The sequence below is a fragment of the Zalophus californianus genome, chromosome 9 (assembly GCF_009762305.2).
Source record: "Zalophus californianus isolate mZalCal1 chromosome 9, mZalCal1.pri.v2, whole genome shotgun sequence".
NCBI lineage: Eukaryota > Metazoa > Chordata > Mammalia > Carnivora > Otariidae > Zalophus > Zalophus californianus.
Window position 1 is genome coordinate 122,068,458 of NC_045603.1, and position 19,240 is coordinate 122,087,697.

Sequence of the window (19,240 nt, forward strand, 5' to 3'; positions counted from 1 at the left end):
ATGATATTACAAACCAAGTAAACTAGGAAATAGAATAAACTTCCAACTCTTATAGATGAAGAGGTGTTTGTAAAAAATGAATATATGCACATATACATGCATCTATATATTCATGTACATATACATGTGTGTGTATTTGTGTATATACACACATGTTTATCATTGTTTTGCATTGCAAGGGGCTGAGAGAGCATATAATATTTTTAAGGTTTTTAAAAAAATTTTTTTAAGATTTATTTATTTGAGAGAGAGAGAACACAAGTGGGAGGGGCAGAGAAAGAGACATAATCTCAGGCTGACTCCGTGCTGAGCACAGAGCCCAATATTGGGGCTTGATCTCACGACCCTGAGATCACAACCTGAGCTGAAACCAAGTGTTGGACCCTTAACCGATTGAGCCACCCAGGTGCCCCAAGTTTTAAGGTTTTAAATAATATAGTATGTTGAAATTTGTATACAAAGCTGATAGATAATACTCATCTACTGTAGAAACATTATTTCAAACACTTCTACTCTTGAAAATACTAATCCATCCATATTCCTTCACCCAATTTCCAGTGTGACTGATAGCTTATTTTAAGTTGACTATACCACGAAGAGCTCTAACTTGTAAGTGGTATAAATCCCCAGCTTTGGCCCAAATAGTATTGGAACACATAAAAAATATGTATCAAAATAAATGGTCTCAACTTATAAAAAGCCTTACTTTACCCTTTTTGAGAAAGTTTACAATTAAGAGTTAAAAGTTAGACATTTTATGAAATTTAAAACTAAAATCTTAGTTTCTATGGCATTTAAAATAGTATAACATTAAAGTTAATAAATATTTATCAATTTCCTTCTGAAAGTAGGTGGCAAATAAATTATGAATAGCAAGTAGTATTTATTGAAACCCATACAGCAAAGGGCATTGTACTGAATATAGGAAAATTAACCAAACCATTACTTTCTTTTTCCCCTTCATCATTACTACATATACGACAAAGAAAAATTCCAAAAGTCCTCCAAATAATCTATATATAAAATTTATAGGAAACTCAGATTTCAAAATTTGCCTGGACAATATCTACTTTCACCATATTCAAACATTATGGTTTAATGTCTATAAAAACACTTATTTCAATCTGTCATCCTAGAGGTATGGCCAAGTAACACAGAACATTCTGTAGCTTTTACCTCATTCACTCAGGTACTGACGATACATTAAACAAGCAATTCCTGAAGGGTTCATTGGCATTACTTTCCTAAAACAAAATTCCTTTATAAATTATTGTTGCTGCATACAAAATACACACAGAAGTAAGGTACATGTATCTAGGGATTTGTATCCATTTACTATTAAGATGAAAACTAATGCATGCAGTCCAGCCTTTCTAAGAGCAGAGTGACCATGGTCTTCTACCCTTAGAATGAAGGCTATCAGCCTTTCAAGCCATGCCCATACCTAGCACGGAGCAGGATGGATATTTACTCCTCTATCCTTAAACTAAAACCAACTACTACTCTTGCTGAAATATCTTAGCAGTTTAAATGATTTTTATAAAACTACAAAAACGATTTAAGGGGGAAAGAAGAATAATTTTTATGTGCATTATACAATTAACCATATTCACCCAATTCTTCAGTATCCCTGGGAAAAAGACAGTCACCATGATTTTAATGTTGAATAAGCTGAGGAACATTTTTGTAAGAAGCTGTCAAATGCAGAGGGATGATCTTTATACTATCATTGAGAAGCACCATAGGATGCCGGGATCACAGCTAACATACTGAAAGGCTAATAATAAAAATATTGATGATAAAGGCGGATCCACAAATCCGAGCAGCATGGCCCATGCTAAATCTTCCAAATGGCAATCAACTTCATAAGACACATTGACTACTATTGGAATATAAAGTTAGAAAGTGGGTAGAGGGCGCCTGGGTGGCTCAGTTGGTTGAGAGGCTGCCTCTGGCTCAGGTCATGATCTCAGGGTCCTGGGATGGAGCCCTGCATTGGGCTCCCTGCTCCGTGGGAAGCCTGCTTCTCCCTCGGCAGCTCCCCCTGCTTGTGCTCTCCCTATCTCTCTGTGTCAAAAAAAAAAAAAAAGGAAGTGGGTAGACTATCCACTTCCCTATCTTTTTTTGCCCAACAGTACATTTTTTATTATGTTAATCACCATACATTACATCATTAGTTTTTGATGTAGTGTTCCATGATTCATTGTTTGCGTATAACACCCAGTGCTCCACGCAGAACGTGCCCTCCTTAATACCCACCACCAGGCTAACCCACGCCCACACCCCTTCCCTCTAGAACCCTCAGTTTGTTTTTCAGAGTCCATCGTCTCTCATGGTTCGTCTCCCCCTCCGATTCCCCCCCCTTCATTCTTCCCCTCCTGCTATCGTCTTCTTCTTCTTCTTCTTCTTTTTTTTTTTAACATATAATGTATTATTTGTTTCAGAGGTACGGGTCTGTGATTCAACAGTCTTGCACATCCCACCCTGAACATACCCGATCTCGTCCACTTCCCTATCTTTTCCACAGTCACATCCATCACTGATGGATAGCTTCCACGGGCCTCTCCTGAAACTTTCTGCATCTTCTCTCTCTGCTCAGGATCCAGGAAGCTGAACTATAAAGGACACATCCACATGCTTCTTTGTCCTCTAGCTTCTCCTTGGGCTTGGCTGACATGTAGAACCAGCAAGAGGGGACGTGGATGGAAGAGGCTGTGAGATCACCCTGGGCAGCTATTCCCCCACCTTGTATCAAGCGGCTCTCTTTGACTCCAGGTTAAGACAAATCTTCCCCCCTCTCACATCCTTTGGTCTATGGGGGATAACAGCTCCTGCTTTTACTATCTGTTGTGGTTTCTTTCTGCATACTATTTCCCTATAAATAACCCCTTTATTAAAACAATCTCAAATTTTACAATATCAATGTGCCATCTGTGTCTTGCCTGGATATTGACTGATACAACATCTGATGAACTGAGGGAATATCAGTAAGAGGAATGCTCCTAGTTTCATGCTATTTTCCCTTATAATTAAGCCATACTGATTTTTTTTCTCCTTTTTTCTTTTTCTTTTTAAGGGAAGGGGGATTTTTTTGTAAAGATGTACCACTTCAGTTTATTAAAAAAACATGTTTCCAGCGGAAAGACAATATTAAATATGAATTATGTTGAAATGCTGAACTCATCCCAGGTTTACATAAATTCTGATCACTAGAACATTTATTTTCACAAGAATAAAAGGTCTTAAATACCATTTGCTATTGATTTCCCTGCTTAAATTGTAACCACTTCAGAATCCTTATTCCTACAACATTTAAACATGTGTGAAGCTCTCAAAACCAACCAACTTAAAAACAAAACAAAACAAAACAAAACAAAACAAAAAACCTCTTATTTCGTCCTACATCACATTCCAAGTGTCAACTTCTTGGAAGAGTGGTCTACAGTTGATTTCTCTCTTTGCCTACTTTCTCTATAAAAGATTGGCTTCAGAATTCTGCCCTTCCTGTCCATAGCAAGTGGCCTTTCCAAGATAACCAGGAATTCTGTTGTGCTTTTCCCAATCCACAGTTTTTAGGCCTGATCTTACATGATCTCTCAAAAACATTCCAACCTTTGAATGCTCTCTGTACTTAAGGCTTTCTACATTTCATTGATGGTTATCACTCTCTCTTCGCTCTCCTCTTGTGCCTGTGACCACATCTCAGTGTCTTTCAGTGTTTATTTCTTTCTTAACTGTCCTCCAGCTTTTGTCTTCCCCTCTGTATTATGTCCTCCACACCCACCGCTTCAAGCATGGATGCTGAAGGCCACGGGATTTATATAAATTGCTTTATCTCTGTCCTGAGCACCACATATCCATTCTGAATACATTCTGAGTATTTCCATGTGGATGTGCCATAAATACCACAATCACAACACGTTTAAAAATGAAGCCACAATCTTCCCCTAAGAGGTGCTTCTCTTCCCATTTGCCCCAGATCAGGAAATGGCACATTTGCTGTCCTGTTGCCCAAATCAGAACCTTGGAAACTATTCTTGATTACTTTCTCTTCCTCTTCACCTGAACGTCTCTGAAATCTAATCAAAATCTTTCCTTCACACTGTTCCCCAATTGATTCCTTTCTACTTGAGTGTGACATCTCCTAGCCAGCCCCTCCCTCACTCCAATGCAATCCATGGACTACCTGAACAGTGGGTGATGGTGGCAATGATGGGTGAGGAATGACTCTTCAAGATCTAGTCCCTGCTTATCTCTCCAGACTTACTTCTACATCTCTCACCACAAACTCTACTCCAGTTATACAAAATTTGCTTCAGGCAAACGACTTATTCTCTATTTCCAGACCATCCTTTACTGGAATCAAGCATCTCTACTTCACTTGCCTAAGGACTACGGTCTTTCCAAATTGGCAATCCCTTTTCTTATTAAAATTTACAGATTCCCTAGCACCACAATTAGGAAGTACCCTATGTATTCAATAACTCTGTGTTTATCTCTGTCACAGAACTTACCACATTTTATTCTTAACTATCACTTTCAGTAATATATAATGTATCCACAACCTGAGTTGGCCTAATACCATATCTATCTGCCAACAAGGCCCAATACAATATGTGGCATAAATTACACTCTCAATGAGAGTTTGTGAATGAAGAAATGACTGTGAATTTTAAAAAGTCTCCATTCTAAATCAATAGGTAAGCCCAGAAAAAAACAAACTAGTATGCCTTTAATCATTTGGTAAACTGTCATCATTAGGCGCTTTTATTCTGTAAATTTGCCCTAGCATTTTTTCCCTAGTTTATTTTCATACAATTTTCCTTACAGACTCACAACATAATTAAATATTTCAGAGATGGATCGAAGCAATACTCTCATGATACCAGTCTATTCCTAGCATGGGCTTATTTCCCTTTCAGGAGCAGAACTTCAAATGTGACTCCCTCATCAAACACCAAGTTTCCAGAGGGTGTCTCAAAGTATAAGGATACTGTACTTTCCTAAGCTTCTATTTAAATAGCATTCCTATTTGAAATCAAATATCATATGACTCTATTGAACTTAATAAGATTTCTATCAACCAAATTACATTAGAGCCCTGATGGGAATAGGGATAAATTACTTGGCAGGCTTTCTCTTCTTCATTCACTTCCATTTATTTACCTTCCTCTAAGAAAATATTGTAAGACTTGACAAGCTGGCTTTATTACAGAAAGAATATACGTGGAGGAAATCACAGGGAAATGGAAAACCAATCTCTAAGCCTAAACTAGGAAAAGAAGTTCACTTATTTACAACTGAAACCTTTAAACAGCCAAACGCTGTCTCCTCTTTCTTGCATTCATCTGTACTCCTTTTCTGATTGTTATAATTCCTGATGCCCACTCTAGACAAGACACTGAAATCGCCTTATATTTCTTTCAGTGTCCCCTCAGACAGTTACGTTCCAAGCTGTTTTTTACTACTTAAAAAAAAAAAAAAGTGGTCACTAACATGTGGTTTGTGTAGCTCCATTACTGCAACCTATGTCAAAACATATAATACAGCATAATATAATACCAAGCAAATAAATAATTAAAGGAGATGGTAGTGGTGCTTTGACTCACCATGCTTTTATGCTCACCTTAATGATTTATGTAACTGCTTCTTAACCAACGCTCTCCCTTCCTTATATGAATAGGCTAGTTATAATAAAAGTAGAAGGTGCTGAATGCAGGGCTGAGGATTTTCCATATATTCTCTCAAATCCTCACAGCCCTAAAAGGTAATATTACATGGATGATAAGACTGATTCTAATAACTTTCCCAAACCTGCATATGTAGTAAGTGATAAGGATGATATTAAAACCCATGTCCTTAGGATTTACTATTCCATGACCTCTTAATGACATGATAGCTACCCAGGTAGTGGTCCAGGTCCAACTTCTACCTACATATATTCATTAAGATGAATATTTGCCGATAGCCCTTTGCTTGAGCCATCTTCATAAATACTTGCATTGGGAAGAAATTATAACTACATGTCCTCAATCCATTTCCACAAACCTTTGTTAAAATGGTAAAAAGTCCCATTTACAATTGCATCAAAAAATACCTAAAAATAAATTGAACCAAGGAGGTGAAAGATCTGTATGCTGAAAACGGTAAGATGCTGATGAAAGAAATTGAAAACAACACAAATAAGTGGAAAGATATATCATGTCCATGGATTAGAAGAATTAATACCGCTAAAAGGTCCAAAATATTCAAAGCAATCTACAGAGTCAGTACAATCCCCATCAAAATATCAATAGTATTTTTCACAGGACTAGAACAAATAATCCTAAAATTTGTATGGAACCACAAAAGACTCCAAATAGCCAAAGCAATCTTGAGAAAGAAGAACAAAGATGGAGACACCACAATCCCAGATTTCAAACTAAACTACAAATCTATAATAATCAAGATAGTATGGTACCAGCAGAAAATCAGACACACAGATCAATGGAATAGAATAGAGCTCAGAGGTAAGCCCATGCATCTAAGGCAATTAATATATGACAAGGGAGACAAGAGTACACACCGGGGAAAAGACAGTCCCTTCAATAAATGGTGCTGAAAAACTGGACAGCTACATGCAAAGGGATAAATCTGGAGCATTTTCTTACACCACATACGAAAATAAAGTCAAAATGGATTAAGGACCTAAATGTAAGACCTGAAGCCATACAATTAAAAGAAAACATAGGCAGTAAACTTTTGGACATTGGCCTTAGCATATTTTTCTGGATTTGTCTCCCTAGGCAAGGGAAACAAAAGCAAAAACTATCAATTTGGAGTACATGAAACTAAAAAGCTTTTGCACAGAGAAAGAAACTATCAACAAAACTAAAAAAAAAAAAAACCTACTAAATTGGAAAAGACACTTGCAAATGATGTACTTGATAAGGGCTTAATATCCAAAATACACAACTGAACACACACACACCGTAATCTGGTTAAAAATGGGCAGAGGACCTGAAGAGACATTTTTCCAAAGAAGACATCCAGATGGCCAACAGACACATGAAAATTTGCTCAACATCATTCATCATCAAGGAAATACAAATCAAAACTACAAAGAGATACCACCTCACACCTGTAAGAATGGCTAGTGTCAAAGACAGGAAATGACAAGGGTTGTTTAGGACGCAGAGAAAAAGGAACACTTGTGTACTATTGGTGAGAATGTAAAATGGTGCAGCCATGATAAAAACAAAACAAACAACAACAAAAACAAGAAATACTAGAGAGGTTCCTCAAAAATTAAAAACAGAACTACCAGATGATCTAGTAATTCCACATCTGGATATTCATCCAAAGAAAACAAAACACTAATTTGAAAAAAGATATATGCACCCCTATGTTTATTGCAGCCTTATTTACAAGATACAGAAGCAAACCAAGCACCCATTGTGACATGAATGGATAAAGATGTGATATACCCACACACACACACACACACACACACACACACACACACACACAAACACACACACACTGGAATATTATACATCCAAAAAGAGAATAAAATCCTGCCATTTGTGACAATATGAACAGACCTAAAGGGTATTATGCTAAGTGAGATAAGTGAGACAGAGAAGGACACATACCATACGATTTTACTCATATGGGTAATCTAAAAAACATGCAAAAACAGAAATAGAATCAAAAACACAGAGAACAAACTGGTGGATGCCAGAAGGTAGAAGGGTTGTGGTTTAGGCAAAGTCAGTCAAGGGGATTAAGAGGTACAAGCTTCCAGTTATAAAATAAATAAGACATGGGGATGAAAAGTACAGCAAAGGAAAAGTAGTCCAAAATACTGTAGTAACTTTGCATGGTGACGGATTGTAATAGCAACAATAAAAAAAGATAATTACAAAGGAGCATCCCCACACGAATGGCCCAAATGTAAATAAAAAAGGAAATCAGGTAAGTTTAACAGAGATTAGTGTGACTACAAACAGAATGTTTCCAGAAATGCTAAGCAAACACAGCAATGGAAACAGTCAACAAAACTAAAAGACAACCAACAGAATGGGAGAAGATATTTGCAAATTACATATCAGATAAAGGGCTAGTATCCAAAATCTATAAAGAACTAATCAAACTCAACACCCGAAGGGCAAATAATCCAATCAAGAAATGGGCAGAGGACACAGACATTTCTCCAAAGAAGACATCCAAATGGCCAACAGACACATGAAAAAGTGCTCAACATTGCTCGGCATCAGGGAAATCCAAATCAAAACCTCAATGAGATACCACCTCACACCAGTCAGAATCGTTAAAATTAACAAGTCAGGAAACAACAGATGTTGGCGGGGATGTGGAGAAAGGGGAACCCTCCTCTACTCTTGGTGGGAATGCAAGCTGGTGCAGCCACTCTGGAAAAGAGTATGGAGGTTACTCAAAAAGTTGAAAACAGAGCTACCCTATGACCCAGGAATTGCACTACTGAGTATTTATCCCAAAGATACAAATGTAGTGATCCAAAGGGGCGCCTGCACCCCGATGTTTATAGCAGCAATGTCCACAATAGCCAAACTATGCAAAGAGCCCAGATGTCCACTGAGAAATGAATGGATAAAGAAGATGTGGCATATAAATATATAAATTATATATATATATATATATATATATATATATATGAATGATGGAATGTTACACAACCATCAGAAAATGAAATCTTGCCATTTACAATGATGTGACTCTAACTAGATGGTATTATGCTAAAAGAAATAAATCAATCAGAGAAAGACAATTATCACCTCAGTGATAACCAGAATTTAGAAACAAGGCAGAGGATCATAGGGGAAGAGAGGAAAAAATGAAACAAGACGAAACTGGAGAGGGAGACAAACCATAATAGACTCTTAAGAAACAAACTGAAGGGAGGAGGAGCAAGATGGCAGAGGAGTAGGAGACCTGGGTTTTGTCTGGTCTCAGGAATTCAACTGGATAGGGATCAAACCATTCTGAACACCTACAAACTCAACAGGAGATCGAAGAAGAGAGTAGCAACAACTCTCTGAACAGAAAAGCGACCATTTTCTGGAAGGTAGGACGTGCAGAGAAGTGAATCCGAGGTGATAGTCGGGAGGAGAGATGGCGGGGGAGGGGGCCTCCGTCGGCCGCTTCTGGCAAGTGCTAGAGCCGCGGAGCACAAAATCGGAACTGTTAGAAGTCGGCTCCGCTGAGGGACGTCGCTCCAGTGGCTAAGCGGGGGGTGGAACCCTCGCGGGACAGTGTGGTCTCAGGACCCTCGGGGTCACAGGAAGACCGGGGGTGCCTGAGTGTGGCAGAGCTCCCAGGTATCGGAACGGGGAAGCCGGCTGCAGAGACGGAGCCGAGGCGCGGGCTCTCAGCTCGGGGTTGCCATAAACTGTGATCTGCGGCTCAGTTGGGCCACTGCTCCTCCAGCAGGGACCCAACAAGCGGCAGAGCCGGGGAGACTCCCCTTCCTCCCCAGGGGAGGAGCAGCGCGGGAGCGCACCGCAGGGATCTGCTGGGTTTGGAGACTCCACACAGGGTCGGGTGCCAGAGATACAAACACTCGGTCACAGGCCGGGTGAGCACGGGGTGCGGCCGGAGACCGGGGACACGGGAGTGACTGCTTTTCTCTGGGGGCGCACTGAGGAGCGGGGCCCCGAGTTCTCGGCTCCTCCCGGGTGGAGATTGGGAGGCCACCATTTTCACTCTCCTCCTCCAAGGCTGTAGGGAAAGCCTGCAGGGAACAAAAGGTCCCGAGAGCAAACCCGAGCAGATTGCTTAGCCCGGACCAGGCAAGGGCGGGGCAATTCCGCCTCCGGCAAAGACATCTGGGAACCATGGCAACAGGTCCCTCCCCCAGATCAGCAAGAACAGCCAGCCAAGACCAAGTTTACTGATAAATGAGAATGGCAGAACGCCAGCATTAGGGGAATACTGCACAGAGAATTCACGGCTTTTTTTCCCGATTCTTTAGTCTTTCAAAATTAATTTTTTTAATTTCTTTTTTTTAATTTTTCTTTTTTCTTTTTTCAACCAACATCTTATCAATCCCTTTCCGAAAAATGTTTTTTATTTTTCATTTTTAGCATCATATTCTATCCCTTCATTGTAGTTAACCTTATTTTTGGTATACACATAAGGTGTTCTCTCTTTAAAATTTTGGGATACAGTTTCTTCAAACAGACCAAAATATACCCTAATTCTCCAGTGTATGGCTTTGTTCTAGTCTCCTGCCTGATTACATCTCTCCCTTTTTTATTTTTTAATTTCTCTTCTTTCTTTTTTCAGCCAACTTCTTATCAATTCCTATTATGAAATCTTTTGTAATATTCATCTTTACATATTGCAACCTTTCAACATATTTACCTTTATTTTTGTACATATATAAGTTTTTCGTTCTTTAAAATTTTGGGAGGCAGCCCAAAATCTAGTGTATGGCACTGATCTATTCAGTCTGATCATATCGGATCATATCCTTTTTTTCTTTTTCTTTCTTTTTTTTTTCCTTCCCTTTCTCATCCCCCAGTTTTGGTTCTCTTCTGATTCGTTTAGTGTAAATTTTTATGGGGTTGTTGTTACCCTGTTAGCATTTTGTTCTCTCATTCATCTATTCTCCTCCGGACAAAATGACAAGACATAAAAACTGACCTCAAAAAAAAAAAAAAAAAAACAAGAGGGAGTACCGACTGCCAGGGACCTAATCAATACAGACATTAGTTCGATGTCAGACCTAGAGTTTAGAATGACGATTATAAAGATACTAGCTGGGCTTGAAAAAAGCATGGAAGTTATTAGAGAAACCCTTTTTGGAGAAATAAAAAAACTAAAATCTAACCAAGTCGAAATCAAAAAGGCTATTGATGAAATGCAATAAAAAATGGAGGCTCTAACTGCTAGGATAAATAAGGCAGAAGAGAGAATTAGTGATACAGAAGACCAAATGATGGAAAATAAAGAGGCTGAGAAAAAGAGAGAGAAACGACTACTGGATCAAGAGGTAAGAATTCAAGAGATAAGTGATACCGTAAGATGAAACAATATTAGAATAATTGGGATCCCAGAAGAAGAAGAAAGAGAGAGAGGGGCAGAAGATATATTGGAGCAAATTATAGCAGAGAACTTCCCTAATTTGAGGAAGGAGACAGGCATCAAAATCCACGAGGCAGAGAGAAAACCCCTCAAAATCAATAAAAATAGGTCAACACCCCAACATCTAATAGTAAACTTACAAGTCTCAGACACAAAGAGAAAATCCTGAAAGCAGCTTGGGACAAGCTGTAACCTACAATGGTAGAAACATTAGCTCGGCAGCAGACCTATCCACACAGACCTGGCAGGCCAGAGAGGACTGGCATGAGATCTTCAGAGCACTAAACAAGAAAAATCTGCAGCCAAGAATACTATATCCAGCTAGGCTGTCATTGAAAAGAGAAGGAGAGATAAAAAGCTTCCAGGACAAACAAAAACTAAAGGAATTTGCAAACACGAAACCAGCCCTACAAGAAATATTGAAAGGGGTCGTCTAAGCAAAGAGAGAGCCTAAAAGCAACATAGACCAGAAAGGAACACAGACAATATACAGTCACAGTCACCTTACAGGCAATACAATGGCACTAAATTCATACCTTTCAATAGTTACCCTGAATGTAAATGGACTAAATGCTCCAATCAAAAGACACAGGCTATCGAATTGGATAAAATAACAAGACCCATTGATATGCTGTCTGCAAGAGACTCATTTTAGACCCAAAGACACCCCCACATTGAAAGTGAGGGGGTGGAAAACCATTCACCACGCTAATGGACACCAAAAGAAAGCTGGCGTGGCAATCCTTATATCAGACAAATTAGATTTTAAACCAAAGACTATAATAAGAGATGAGGAAGGACACTATATCCTACTTAAAGGGTCTATCCAACAAGAAGATCTAACAATTGTAAATATCTATGCCCCTAACATGGGAGCAGCCAATTATATAAGCCAATTAATAACAAAAGCAAAGAAACACACCAACAACAATACAATAATAGTGGGGGACTTTAACACCCCCCTCACTGAAATGGACAGATCATCTAAGCAAAAGATCAACAAGGAAATGAAGACTTTAAATCACACACTGGACCAAATGGACTTCACAGACATATTCAGAACATTCCATCCCAAAGCAACAGAATACACATTCTTCTCTAGTGCCCATGGAACGTTCTCCAGAACAGATCACATCCTGGGTCACAAATCAGGTTTCAACCGGTACCAAAAGAATGGGATCATTCCCTGCATATTTTTGGACCACAGTGCTTTGAAACTAGAACTCCATCACAAGAGGAAAGTCGGAAAGAACTCAAATACATGGAGGCTAAAGAGCATCCTAGTAAAGAATAAATGGGTCAATCAGGAAATTAAAAAACAATTTAAAAAATTCATGGAAACAAATGAAAATGAAAACACAACTGTTCAAAATCTTTGGGATGCAGCAAAGGCAGTCCTAAGATGAAAGTATATAGCAATACAAGCCTTTCTCAAGAAACAAGAAAGGTCTCAAATACACAACCTAACTCTACATCTAAAGGAGCTGGAGAAAGAACAGCAAATAAAGCCTAAGCCCAGCAGGAGAAGAGAAATCATAAAAATCAGAGCAGAAATCAATGAAATACAAACCAAAAGAACAATAGAACAAGTCAACATAACTAGGAGCTACTTCTTGAAAGAATTCATAAGAATGATAAACCCCTGGCCAGACTTAATGAAAAGGAAAAGAGAAAGGACCCAAATAAATAAAATCATGAATGAAAGAGGAGAGATCACAACCAACACCAAAGAAATACAAACAGTTATAGGAACATGTTATGAGCAGCTATGTGCCAGCCAATTAGATAATCTGGAAGAAATGAATGCATTCCTAGAGATGTATAAACTACAAAAACTGAACCAGGAAGAAATAGAAAACCTGAACAGACCCATAACCACTAAGGAAATTGAAGCAGTCATCAAAAATCTCCCGACAAACAAGGGCCCAGGGCCAGATGGCTTCCCAGGGGAAGTCTACCAAACACATAAAGAAGAATTAATACCTATACTTCTGAAACTGTTCCAAAAAGTAGAAATGGAAGGAAAATTTCCAAACTCATTTTATGAGGCCACCATTACCTTGATCCCCAAACCAGACAAAGACCTCATCAAAAAGGAGAATTACAGACCAATATCCTTGATGAACATGGATGCAAAAATTCTCACCAAAATACTAGCCAATAGGATCTAACAGTAATTAAAAGGACAAATCCCACGACCAAGTAGGATTTATCCCTGGGCTGCAAGGTTGGTTCAACATCCACAGATCAGTCAATGTGATACAATATATTAATAAAAAAAAGAAAAAGAACCATACGATCCTCTCAATAGATGGAGAAAAAGTATTTGACAAAGTACAGCATCCTTTTTTTTTTTTTTTTTTTTTTGACAGAGAGAGATAGCGAGAGAGGGAACACAAGCGGGGGCTGAGGGAGAGGGAGAAGCAAGCTTCCCATGGAGCAGGGAGCTCGATGTGGGGCTTGATCCCAGGACCCTGGGATCATGACCTGAGATGAAGGCAGATGCTTAATGACTGAGACACCCAGGCGCCCCAGTACAGCATCCTTTCTTGATTAAAATTCTTCAGAGTGTAGGGACAGAGGGCATATACCTCAACATCATAAAAGCTCTCTATGAAAAACCCACAGCGAATATCATTCTCAATGGGGAAAAACTGAGAGCTTTCCCCCTAAGGTCAGGAATGTGGCAGGGATGTCCACTATCACAGCTGCTATTCAACACAGTACTAGAAGTCCTAGCCACAGCAATCAGACACAGAAAGAAATAAAAGGCACCCATATCGGCAAAAAAGAAGTCAATCTCTCACTTTTTGCAGATAATATGATACTTTATGTGGAAAACGCAAAAGACTCCACCCCAAAACTGCTAGAACTCATACAGGAATTCAGTAAAGTGGCAGGATACAAAATCAATGCACAGAAATCAGTGGAATTCCTATACACCAACAACAAGACAGAAGACAGAGAAATTAAGGAGTCGATCCCATTTACAATGGCACCCAAAACCATAAGATACCTAGGAATAAATCTAACCAAAGAGGCAAAGGATCTGTACTCAGAAAACTAGAAAATACTCATGAAAGAAATTGAGGAAGACACAAAGAATTGGAAAAACGTTCCAAGCTCAGGGAGTGGAAGAACAAATATTGTGAAGATATCAATGCTACCTAGAGCAATCTACACGTTTAATTCAATCCCTATCAAAATACCATCAACTTTTTTCAAAGAAGTGGAACAAATAATCCTAAAATTTGTATGGAACCAGAAAAGACCCCGAATAGCCAGAGGAATGTTGAAAAAGAAAAGCAAAGCTGGTAGCATCACAGTTCCAGACTTCAAGCTCTATTACAAAGTTGTCATCATCAAGACAGTATGGTACTGGCACAAAAATAGACACAACAATCAATGGAACAGAATAGAGAGCCCAGAAATGGACCCTCAACTCTATGGTCAACTAATATTTGACAAAGCAGGAAAGAATGTCCAATGGAAAAAAGACAGTCTCCTCAACAAATGGTGCTGGGAAAATCGGACAGCCACATGCAGAAGAATGAAACTGGACCATTTCCTTACACCATACACAAAAATAATCTCAAAATGAATGAAAGAACTAAATGTGAGACAGGAAGCCGTCAAAATCCTAGGAGAACATAGGCAGCAAACACTGACCTCGGCCTTAGTAACTTCTTGCTAGACACGTCCCCAGAGGCAAGGGAGACAAAAGCAAAAATGAACTATTGAGTCTTCATCAGGATAAAAAGCTTTTGCCCCGTAAAGGAAACAGTCAACAAAACCAGAAGACAACCTACAGAATGGGAGAAAATATTTGCAAATGCCTTATCTGATAAAGGGTTAGTATCCAAAATCCATAAAGAACTTATCAAACTCAACACCCGAAGAACAAATAATCCAATCAAGAAATGGGCAGAAGACATGAACAGACATTTTTCCAAAGAAGACACATGAAACAGTGCTCAACATCGCTTGGCATCTGGGAAATACACATCAGAATCTCAATAAGATACCACTTCACACCAGTTAGAATAGCTAAAATTAACAAGTCAGGAAACAACAGATGTTGACGAGGATGCAGAGAAAGGGGAACCCTCTTACCCTGTTCGTGGGAATGCAAGCTGGTGCAGCCACTCTGGAAGAGAGTATAGAGGTTCCTCAAAAAGTTGAAAAGAGAGCTACCCTATTACCCAGCAAATGCACTACTGGGTATTTATCCCAAAGATACAAATGTAGTGATCCGAAGGGGCACCTGCACCCCGATGTTTATAGCAGCAATGTCCACAATAGCCAAACTGTGGAAAGAGCCAAGATGTCCATCGACAGATGAATGGATAAAGAAGATGTGGTATATATGTGTATACAATGGAATATTATGCAGCCATCCAAAGGAATGAAATCTTGCCATCTGCAACGACGTGGATGGAACTAGAGGGTATTATGCTAAGTGAAATAAGTCCATCAGAGAAAGACATACATAATCTCACTGAGATGAGGAATTCTTTATCTCAGGAAACAAACTGAGGGTTGTTGGAGTGGTGGGGGGTGGGAGGGATGGGGTGGCTGGGTGATAGACACTGGGGAGGGTATGTGCTATGGTGAGCGCTGTGAATTGTGTAAGACTGATGAATCACAGACCTGTACCTCTGTAACAAATAATACATTATATGTTAAAAAAATAAAAAGCTAGTAGGAAGGGAAAAATGAAAGGGGGTAAATTGGAAGGGGAGACGAACTATGAGAGACTGTGGACTCTGAGAAACAAACTGAGGGTTCTGGGGGGGATGGGTTAGCCTGGTGATGGGTATTAAAGAGGGCTCGTGCTATACGCAAACAATGAATCATGGAACACTACATGAATGAATGAATGAATGAATGAATGAATGACTAGGAAAAAAATCAAACTGACAGTTGCTGGAGGGGAGTGGGGTGGGGGGATGGGGTGACTGGGTGATGGACATTGGGGAGGGAATGTATTGTGGTGTGTGCTGGGTGTTATGTAAGACTGAATGAATCACAGACCTGTACCCCTGAAACAAATAATACATTATATGTTAATTAAAAAAATGCTAGGCATTATGCTTTGTTTAGCAACATAATACAAGCAACTATGTTATTGATGATAGGATCATGGTAAGATTCTAGAGAACTTTGCTTCATCTGTCAAGCTCTATTTATACTTTCAAAACTGCATTTCTTCCCTGGCAGCCTGAGTTTGTGGAAATAACTCACAGCAGCGGGATTCATCCTCATTAAAATGACAGTCGGGCACTCCATCACATAGCAGGAGGGATGGGATACACTCGTTGTTCGAGCACTGGAACTCCATTTGACCACAGCGCTGAGGAGGGGGGCTGAGAGAACAATCCATTTCGTCAGAGCCATCTATGCAGTCTTCCTGTCCATTACATTTCCCCAAGAGAGGGACACACTGGAGTGTGTAGATACAAGAAAACTGATCGGTTTCACAGGGTGATGGCTGAGGTGCCACAGGACCTAAACAGAAAGCAAGTCGTTTTCGTATTAGTTGAATTATCGCTCTGTCCAGTGTTGAAACATTATAGGATACATTTATTCCTGGGTACATATGAAACATTATGGTAATTTAAGTAAATTAATCTACAATTAGGAATGATCGGAGCTCTACAAACATCCAGATGCTATTAGAAATCTCTAATATGCCTCATCTTAACCTCAGAAACAACATTCTTACAAAAAGGACACTTTCAAATTAAAGGAGAAATTTTGGTTCATCTGTCTTAAATTTGACCACTCAATCAGATTTTCCTTGAAGAGTAAAGATATTTTACACAGTAAGTTAAGCACTTTGGAAAGCTGCGTTCGCAATTTTAAGAATTTTGTGAAGGGAATTGTCATTCTACCAGTAGATAGTTGATAAATATTTTGTGGCCTCCATTTGGGAAATTTGGCTCCTGAGACCCTGGTCAGGGCTGAGTCACAGAGGTAGACATCTGCCAGGGGTTTGTCACACTGCTTGTTGCCCTTGGGTCTTGATGACAGCTCAAAGGTCACATGCGGCCATATCTAAGCCACCAGTGAAATCATAATGGATGGCAAGATACTGTACTAGCAGGAATCTTGAAGATAATGTAGTTCAAATCCAACCGACTTATTTTTCAAATGAAGCCCGTAAATTTTGAGTGTCCAAAGACACAATACTAGTTTAATAAATTTTTAGCACATGAAACTATTCTGCAGCAATGGTTTAAATCAGCTCTAAGCCAAAACCTAAAGCATAAGCAAAGACTGTTGACTTGCTGCAACTTCCAGAGGTCAGAAATATATGAGAATATACATAATTGTACTAATTTGCTGGAACCTTATTACTGGAATCGTCCTTACACCTCATATTGTCTCTCTGACAGTTGTTGATGGACTCATCGGTATTTTAAGTAAAAAAAAAAAATAGTCAGATGATAGTGGGGACCAGTTCAGGAATAGTTTTGCATTCTTCACATTTTAAAACAACTTTTATTCATAAATTATTTAAATTACATGTAAGATTATATATTATATCTTATATAGAAGATATATAATTATGATTATATAATTATATATGCTAGAGATTATATAGTATATGTAAGATTATATAAGAATAATTATAATGTAATTATTTATATAGTTATATAAGAATAATTTGTTTTGTGCATTAGGATGGTGATGGGAATTTATTTAAAAAAATGAAACTTGAAAGTTCCTCTTCCTCCCGACTCACTCAGTAGTGGCAACGTATCCAGGATACATTTAGATTCAAACTCTGTGGTGAAAGCCATATATTTGAGGGAAGCTTTCATGGAAACCAGCATACGGAACTGGGGTAAATGCATGACTTTGAGACACTGCTACCATGTTCTTATCTAACGACTGATAGGTCAGAGCGGTATATAGAGTTGTAGTGTCCAACATACACCTCAGAAACTCAAACTTAGAAAGTAAATTGGATTTAAGTTTTTATAACTTTATACACACACACACACATTAGATTACTCTCACATTTGAGGAAAGGCAGACATTCTTAATTTGATTTTTTTCTAAAATATTTTATGCACTGAACTTTATCTTTATGAGCTGAAAAAAAAACATGAAGGAATTAATTTTCCATATTCCAAGACAAGCACAGATTCCTTATGCTTCTCTCCTGTTCAGAATGGGGTGTGTGTGTGTGTGTGTGTGTGTGTATTCCTCTTCCATTTGGAGGTAGCGATTCCATTATTTCAGAATTCTTTACAGCAAAAGGTACTCAGAACTCACTTGTTCTAGGTCCTTCTTTACAAGGAAGTTGGTGGGTTTGTGCTGCCTTCTGTGGTCTCTGTCTTGGGCTGCCCAGGTTCCTCCACCCAGATCAAGGTGTTCTATCCCACAACTACTGGGAGGTTTTCAGACAGCTCACAGCTCCAGCCCCGGGAACTTTCCTCTAAAGTTACACACCCTTCCGGCAACAGCTCCATTCATTCACTGGTGCAGTGGGCATGAAATGGCCTGGCCCCTATGCCTCAATTAGGGGCATCTCTGAAAGGGCCAGTGCGATTTCAGAGCCCCCGTGACATCGGCCGAGGCCCCTACTGCGCCGGCATCGCCCCCTATCGTCCCTCTGCCCAGTCCCCCTCCCTTTGCTTCACAGGCTTGTTGCTGGGAGAATTTCCAGTCAGCTTTCTGCACAGGAATCTCTGACTCGGGGTCCACTTCCCTGGGAACCAGACCAAAGATACTCTCTAACCACCAAAATGTATCTTGTTTTAAACTGAATTTCTCTGAATCACTTCTTAAATTTTTCACTACAGTATTTCTGATGCAAGAGGAACATGAACTTGCATCCCTAAGGGAGTCTAATAGGATCTTAGCCAGAAGCAGTTCTACATATGCTCAGCATTTCTCTTAAGTCTCTTGTTTTATCTAATGAAAATTCTGTATTCTACTCCAGAATATATCCATGCTTTTTTTAATATAAAAAAAAACTTCCTCCAGGTATTCAAATGAAATGAGTACTCTGGGAAGACATGACATATTTATCTTCTGAATTCAATGCATTCTGCTGCACAATCCTGAGAAATTAAGAAAGTGTTCTTAAAATTTTAATAAATGTATTTATTCTTGGGTGTCA

General features: G+C 39.1%; 1 protein-coding gene across 1 annotated transcript in view; it reads right to left on the reverse strand.

Moving 5' to 3' along the window:
- Positions 1–19,240, reverse strand: part of MALRD1 (MAM and LDL receptor class A domain containing 1) — a gene marked incomplete at its 5' end in the record, with an annotated part of 847,841 nt that overhangs the window by 134,951 nt on the left and 693,650 nt on the right. Inside the window, one exon of the mRNA XM_035729081.1 lies at positions 16,351–16,614. Coding sequence (XP_035584974.1) covers positions 16,351–16,614 — 264 coding nt within the window. The remainder of the gene's footprint in view (positions 1–16,350; positions 16,615–19,240) is intronic.